The 6,998-nt window shown below is 54.4% G+C and overlaps 4 protein-coding genes across 4 annotated transcripts; 2 read left to right on the top strand and 2 right to left on the bottom strand.

The window, feature by feature from the left end:
- Window positions 1-219: 219 nt before the first annotated feature.
- On the bottom strand, window positions 220-3,150 carry MRS44_014876 (uncharacterized protein; the record flags this gene model as incomplete). Its single annotated transcript, XM_046284701.2, has 1 exon — window positions 220-3,150. The coding sequence occupies one exon, from the start codon at window positions 3,148-3,150 to the stop codon at window positions 220-222; it is 2,931 nt and encodes a 976-aa protein (XP_046127969.2).
- Window positions 3,151-3,691: 541 nt separating this feature from the next.
- MRS44_014877 (uncharacterized protein) lies at window positions 3,692-4,361 on the top strand (the record flags this gene model as incomplete). The annotated part of the gene is made up of 2 exons (XM_065618585.1): window positions 3,692-3,937; window positions 3,984-4,361. 2 exons carry the CDS (start codon window positions 3,692-3,694, stop codon window positions 4,359-4,361), a joined length of 624 nt encoding a protein of 207 aa, XP_065474657.1.
- A 343-nt stretch (window positions 4,362-4,704) lies between these two features.
- Window positions 4,705-5,682, bottom strand: MRS44_014878 (uncharacterized protein; the record flags this gene model as incomplete). Its single annotated transcript, XM_046277246.2, has 5 exons — window positions 4,705-5,306; window positions 5,354-5,427; window positions 5,474-5,519; window positions 5,571-5,621; window positions 5,670-5,682. The coding sequence occupies 5 exons, from the start codon at window positions 5,680-5,682 to the stop codon at window positions 4,705-4,707; spliced, it is 786 nt and encodes a 261-aa protein (XP_046127971.1).
- Window positions 5,683-6,020: 338 nt separating this feature from the next.
- MRS44_014879 (uncharacterized protein) lies at window positions 6,021-6,617 on the top strand (the record flags this gene model as incomplete). The annotated part of the gene is made up of 1 exon (XM_046284702.2): window positions 6,021-6,617. One exon carries the CDS (start codon window positions 6,021-6,023, stop codon window positions 6,615-6,617), a length of 597 nt encoding a protein of 198 aa, XP_046127972.2.
- Between the last annotated feature and the right edge of the window lie 381 nt (window positions 6,618-6,998).

Genomic DNA, 6,998 nt, shown 5'->3' on the forward strand with positions numbered 1-6,998 from the left:
ACTCGAGGCACTCATAGTGTGGATGGATACAAACATTGTACATCAAATGCTTTGTTCGTCCATTATCCCCTGACCCGTATTGATGCCTCGACACAAACAACTCTACGTACATACACTACACCCTTCGGACCAGATTAATTCCACCCCCAAAGAGCCATCATGTACCTTGAAAACTCATACAGTCGCTCGCATCGCCCTGATCTTGCGATCCCTGCGCTTCTAGCTACCCTCGTCCCGTCTTAGAAACATTTCCACCACCGTCCGCGCTCGATCCTTGGCCCCCTTTTCCTTCTCGTCGACGCGGCAGACCATCGACCCCACGATCTCGGCGTATCTGCGTTCCCTCATCTTTCTCTTCTTGGTGTCCTCGTCCTCTGTATTAGTCAGACGGAAACTTAGTCTGCGTGTGAGGCCGGTGGCTTTGGGGTCTGTCGTCGCGGGCGTGAGTTCTGTGGCGGCTCGGGACAGCGTGGCGGTTAGGAAGACGAATGCGATGTTGTGGTTTGGTGCTGAGGAGAGAATGTCGAGTATTTGCGTCTTTGTGTCGGGCCAGACATTTGGAGGCAATGAAGAAATATTAGGCAGCGCCGTAGAAAGCTTCGCCCATAGGTGTGTAGGGACAAGACCGTCGGTCAGCGATTCGAGGAATAGTAGCAGGACCGAGCAGACAACTTCCAGCTTGAAGGATGCCGGCCATTCGAGAGGCAGCGTATCCAGAAGCATAGTATCCATGTCGAGTGCAGACACGAGCGCAATCTGTGCTTCCAACAGCTCTGCCTCCCCTACTCTCCACGTTGTCGACTCCAGTGGCCACCCAGGATCCCGCGGCAATACTGCCTCCTCAAGCATCATTGCTTCAGCGAGACTGCGCTCCACCAAGGTTTGCACCGCCTCTGTAAGCTTAAACAGCTCCTTTGGCGCCGAGCAGTGAACGTCCGAGTCATAAGAGATTGCCCCTTTGATACCCTTTTCCTTGACAAACTTTCTGATGCCCCCATCCGGGATCCTTATCAGCTCTGCGATCGAGCGTCCCAGGCATGAGGGTTGCCAGTTGCCGCGCACAGGAATAAAGTGATCCCGGCCATCCTCTATGCGAAGTACCAAGACGTCTTCGATCTTGGCACGGGCCTCGTTCAGCGCGCGGATGTGGGATATCGCCGAAATCTGGACCTCCAGCAACACTGAAACCGTCTCCCCAGGGTCAAGCGTCACTGTAGCGCCCAGCGGTTCTGGTGACTCTTCATCGGCGCGTACAAAGGTTGTCTTTAACCACTCGGGTATGGCATCATCGCCGTCCTCTGTCGATGGCTTCGCCACGAATGAAAAGGTCGCCGCTACACCTCCAGTATTGGCCACCGTCAAGGAGTGTGTCTTTCTCTCCAAAGGACCCAGGTCTCCAAAGTCGACAATATTGCCGTCTGTGCCTTCGTTGCCCTCCACCACAACCGTGATACCTGGCCGACCTTCGTTTTCTGCTCTATCCAGCTCCCGCGCAACCTCGGCGTGAATCTTGGCCTTGAGGTCTGGCACAACAGCATCGTAGTCGAGCGTAAAGATAGACGTGATAGGCTTGTGGTCGGACGACGTGATGCGCTGGTGCGAGGCATAAATCTCCAGGTCAATACGATCGTGGAAGCCCTCCTTAGTCACCAGATCCTCGGCCTCTGGTTCCTCGTTCTCGTCGTACTCATCATACTCGATTGCGTCGGTAGCCGCGCTTATATCCTCTCCATCAGCATCAGGATCATAGCTAAAGAGCACGTCTTCGTCCTCTTCTAATCCTCTGGACCTCATCTCCTCGTCCTTCTTCTTTGCCTCCTCTTCCTCTCTAACCTTGGTCTCAAAGTCTAGTTTGTCTTTTCGAGTCCGGAACAGGATGCGATCGCACCAGCTTGGCGCACGTTGCTTCTCGCTCGAGTCAAAGAGCCCAACTGTTCCCACATCGTACTTGTATGTCGGAAGGAATGTAATTGCGCCTTCTCTCCAGCCGTCGTGAAACACTTTGCGCTGCTTGATCATCCTGCGCAGTTGGTCGTGCGGTAGTAACGAATCGATGGTCGACTGTAACGAGGTGGGATCCTGGCTCGGGTCTTCGGGAAAGTCATCGGGGTCCGGAAGATCACTAGCGGTATCGAAGCTCTCGTTTCTCGAGTGCAATGACGAAGTCGTGGTGGTGTCATCGTCACTATCAGAACCTCTCATGACGATCACACCCTCTTCAGGAAGAACTGGCTTCGAGTCCTCAGGCGCGCCATATTCACCTCGAGCATGCAACATGAGCAGCCGTCTAATGTCGTCTCCGGGCAGACCGTCGAGTCGAAAGTTTAGGTCTCCAAACCAGAAAGCAAGGTCCTCGTCGCCAATCTTTTCTCCCTCTTCCTCCTCAACGCCTGCGTGAACGATTGGGTCGAACTGAGTCCGAGATAAAACTTGACCAACATCCCAACACCGCCGGTCCAGATATGAAGAGCCAGCGCCACTAGCTAGATGGCTGTTTATAAAGACCATGCGAGTTGTCTCGCCAAGGAGAAGCCGAGTCGTAACAGCGCCCTTGTTGCCAAAGTATCCTAGAAGTCCCGTGCCGACCTGCTTTGTACTGACATTGCTGATGGTGGGTGCAATCTCGGGAGATGCATACACCAGGAGCAAGAGGCCTGTCATCTGCTCAGCTGTGACAAGCTCGTATCCGGGGGGCAAGGCGGCTTCCAGCGCAGCCTTCCACTTGTCCATGACGCTGGTATCCGTATACACCGCCCGGTTCATGTACTCCTTGGTCGTATTGAGGTCTACGATTTCCTGCAGCCCCAGCACATAGAGACCAATATCCTTCCCGGCTGTCAGGTGCAGCGGCTCCGAATTGCCTGGCTGCTTATTGTCGGTCTTGACGGCGTCATTTTGCACAAGATTGAGTCCTGCAAAGTTCTGGTCGAGACCTTCACCGTATGTGAACCAGGTCGCAAGGTCCTTATCCGTGCCTGGACATGCTGCCACGTTCCATGTCCCGATCTTGACCTTTAGCCGGTGCGGGCGCACGTATTCGGATCGTCTGGCGTGGACAGCTTTGGCGAGCGAGTGCGGTGTCGTCGAGGACAGATCCACTGGTTCGGATTCAACAGACTGCGTTGCAGGATCGTCGGTCATGGAAGCCATCGTGGCAGTGCTGGAGGAGTGAGAACTGGTGATGCGACGCCGTCGTGACCTATCGCGGGGAGTTCGACTGGTGGCCTTCTAGATCATGACGTCCTCCCACAGGAGCTCAACTGCAAGGCGGTTGCTGCGAGAAACAGGGCAGTATTTGGACTCTAAGCTGTGCCAAAAGAATGTCGGATAAGCCAGAAGAAGGGATGCAAAGCAATTATAATCCGCCACAGCCAACGTGCAACGTGAGATCTTGAAGTTGGGCTCGATGATGTAGGTGAGTGGAAGGGAGGGCCCCGCGGGGAGTCGCGAGTCTTATCGATAAGACGCCCAAAGAGCCCACCCAAGCCAGGCGCATCATGTGCCTTGTCAACCTCGACCTTGATCGGCATGTCATTCCAGCACAAACACCAGGAGACTCTCTTCTACGCCATACATTCGTGAACAAACTCACTGCTGGGCCACTTACGCAGCTAAATACCAGCTGCCTGCTCCTCTTCTGCCATACCAGGCGCCCTCGTCCAAGCCATTCGCAACTCCAAGAGTATCCGTCATGAGCAGGCCAACACCGCGTAAGGCGCGGCACAACCGCCAGCCATCGAACCGAATACCTGCCATCTCAGACTACGAATCCGATGCGGCCGCCTATTCAGCCGTGCATGCCGACTACGCACCGCCTCCCCCACGTACAAACACCGAGCTCAACCTCTCCGTCCTCCAGCGCTACCTCCCCTCCATCCACACCATCCTCAGCATAGCGGCCAACGCCGTCATCTACACCTTTAACAGCGCATCAGGGGTGGGAGAAGTCGGGTGTTGAGGGTACCATGTTTGTCTGTGCCCAGTCGCCGCTACCTGAGGACCCTGGCCAGCGACCCAGAGCTTGCGTTTTTGTATTGAGCAGAAGAGGGCTGGACAATGTTATAGTGGATCTTTCGAGGGTATCACACGCCGAAGTCTCTGGCGAGCTCGTCATTATGAAGGTCGAGGGCGACTGGGAGGAAGGCGACAAGGTGCTGGGAGTGTGGATTCACAACGATAAGGACGAGACGAGAGAGATGAATGCCGCCATGATCCAGGAGGCTTGGAAGATTGCCCGGTCTGCTGGGCCTATCGAGACACAAGGGCCTGAGGCTGGCCCAGCAATGCAGGCGATGGGGAGGAGGCTGAGCATCAGCGATCTGTTTGGGTCAGCAGGCGGTGGTCCAGGTGTTGGTCAATAGGTGTCGGCCAAGATGCAACCCAAGCTATGACGAAAAGGGCGAATAACGAAGGCGCGCTGTGCCAGATAGGGACCAGATGTGCATCGTTAGATGCCTCAATGATGGGGCAATTATGATAATGATATGGTGGTGGGCTGCCTCAATCGAGAATGGCTATGAATGCGATCATGACCTACAAAGCGACATGTACTTCATCCTCACTTCAGAACCGGCATGCCCAAAAGTCAGGGTGTCTATTCATTTGCTCATGAGTCCCTCATGGAGCTAGATAATGTCTACAAGCAAGAAGCACCTCCGTACGCCGTTCCCAAGTGCACTATTAACACACGAAGCTTGTCCAAGCCTAGACCGTGCCGCTGATGCTAAGCTCCCGAATCTCCTGCAACACCTGCTCTACCCTGGCGTCCAGCTGGCCCTCGGCGTACTGGTCTCTTGTGTCGGCATCCAGGTATTGCTGTACCTGCGCCATGCGGGAATATGCCTCGGCGCAGAAGCGCAGCTGAATCTTGACGAGCGCCTCGAAGCTGGGGTCGAGGTACGGCACTCGGAGGTCAATCAGCTGCGGCAGCTCCGAGCTGAGCTGCTCGTTCAGTTGCTCGTAAGCAGCCTTGGCCATCTCCATCTCCTTCTCGGTCCGGGGCAGCTTGGTGGCGTCCTTGTCGGGCTTCTCGGCAAGCTTCTTGACCTTTGCGCGGAGAGCATCGTAGTCCAGGAGCTTGTGGGAGCGCTTCTTAATCGCCTCGTTGACGTCGGGGAAGTAGGCGCAGAACCGGGAGATGGGGTCGAGGACGGTTGTCCGGTAGGGTCCGTCAAGGGCTTTGATGGTCTCGGCGTCCAGATCTTCGACTGCCTGCTTGTAACTCCTGCTCACGCCGTCCTTTGCGCCCGAGTCGCCGTAGAACGCATCTATCGTTTCGGCGATTCGCATTTGTGAGGCAGTCATGGCTATTTTTGTTAGTCTCTCCGGAGAAACCGCATGGCGGCAGACCTACCTCTTAGCGAGTCAAGGTACCCCTTTGATTCCTTCTGAAGCCGCAGCGCAGCCGCCTCCATGGTCTTGAATCGTCTAGTTCCGTTAGGCACCGGCTTCCAACTTATCAAGTGTTGCTAACCTCTCTTCAACTTCATAATCGCGATCGTTGGTCTTCTCCACATGACCTGGAGCTCCTCGTCAGCCTCTTCCACAACCTCGCGCTCAATCTCACGTACCCGTCTTCATCATCACCTGCGTCGTCGCGCGATTCACATTCTTCTTGAACCCTGCTTCGTGTTAGACCCCTCCGGATTGCGGGGTGATGGCTTGCCTACCCGCCCACGACATGTTGACAGTTTTGTGCTTTTAAGAATGACTTCGCTCGGTTCGATTAGGTGTAAAAATCGGCAAGGAATTGCGGACGCGCTCGAGGGTATATCGACAGTGTTGGAAGTTGTAATTACAGGAGTCAGCCAACATCCATGGAAGTTGGACACTGAGTGACGACAAAACTGGGGCTCAGCCACAATCCAGCCCAATCGACTGATCGACGTCAGCGACGGGGCTGAGCACTTTGGTCGGGGCAGTGTTATTCCGAGAGGCCTCACGTGATACCGCGTTTGCAGCAGCTTAGAAACTTTCTTGTCAAGGACTCTTGAAGCCTCGGTATCAATTCACGCGTCAAGATGTTCAGTCCCCGGTTTCTCGTTGTCAGTCTGGGAAATCCCTTGCCCAAATACGAAAGTCTTCATTCTGCGGGTCATTTCGCTCTCAATGGTCTTGCCAAGGTCTTACGGTACCCTTCGTTTCGGGAGGTAACCCTCGGAAAGCAGCCATGTCTGGTGTCTCAGGGACCAAAGTACACATTGGTTCAGTCGCCCACTCTCATGAACATCTCTGGAAGCTTTGTCGCTCGAGCATGGCAGGATATGGCCAAGCAGCATGATCCATCATCACTTAGTCTGGTCGTTGTGCACGATGAACTTGAGAAGGACCTCGGCATAGTTCGACTTACTGCGTGGGATCGAAGTCACAAAGGCCACAACGGAATCAAGAGTGTCAAGGGGTCTCTGTCACAAGGGAAATACCCCGAGTCTCCATTTGTGCGAATTGCCCTTGGCATTGGACGACCAAAGGAGAGAGACCCCGAAACCGTCAGTCGATATGTCCTTGACCGGATTTCGGGAGAACAGAGGAGAATTCTAGAGGAGGAAGCGCCTTGGAAAGTTGCAGAAAGACTTGTTGAGCTGGAAGACGAATGGAGGGCCGAGCTCAAGTCATGACACCCGTGATTGAATCCAACTGGTGGCAGAGATTCAGGGCATTGAGAGGAGCTCAAGCATTTGAGGCCTTGCAACACATCGGAGCAACAACACTCCGATCATATGCATGTCAACGATCCTGCACCCCGTCCACGACCAATAACGACCGGGAACTTGACCGGGCGCATCAAGTCCTTTGCGACCAACTCAGTTTGGGCTACAATTGCTGAGCTACAATTGCTCATACGCAGTCTACGACTATAAACGGGAAAAGACAGCTACGACAACACGTTGTTGGTTTCAAGATACCCAATTGACGACAATATCGAGCACTCCCGAAGCAAACCTGTGATTTGAAAGCCATACGCACTTCGGGCAAGGCAGACGGCAGAAGTCGTTCGA

This window comes from Fusarium solani (genome assembly GCF_023522795.1).
Source record: "Fusarium solani strain SB1 chromosome Unknown bctg00000010, whole genome shotgun sequence".
Lineage (NCBI taxonomy): Eukaryota > Fungi > Ascomycota > Sordariomycetes > Hypocreales > Nectriaceae > Fusarium > Fusarium solani.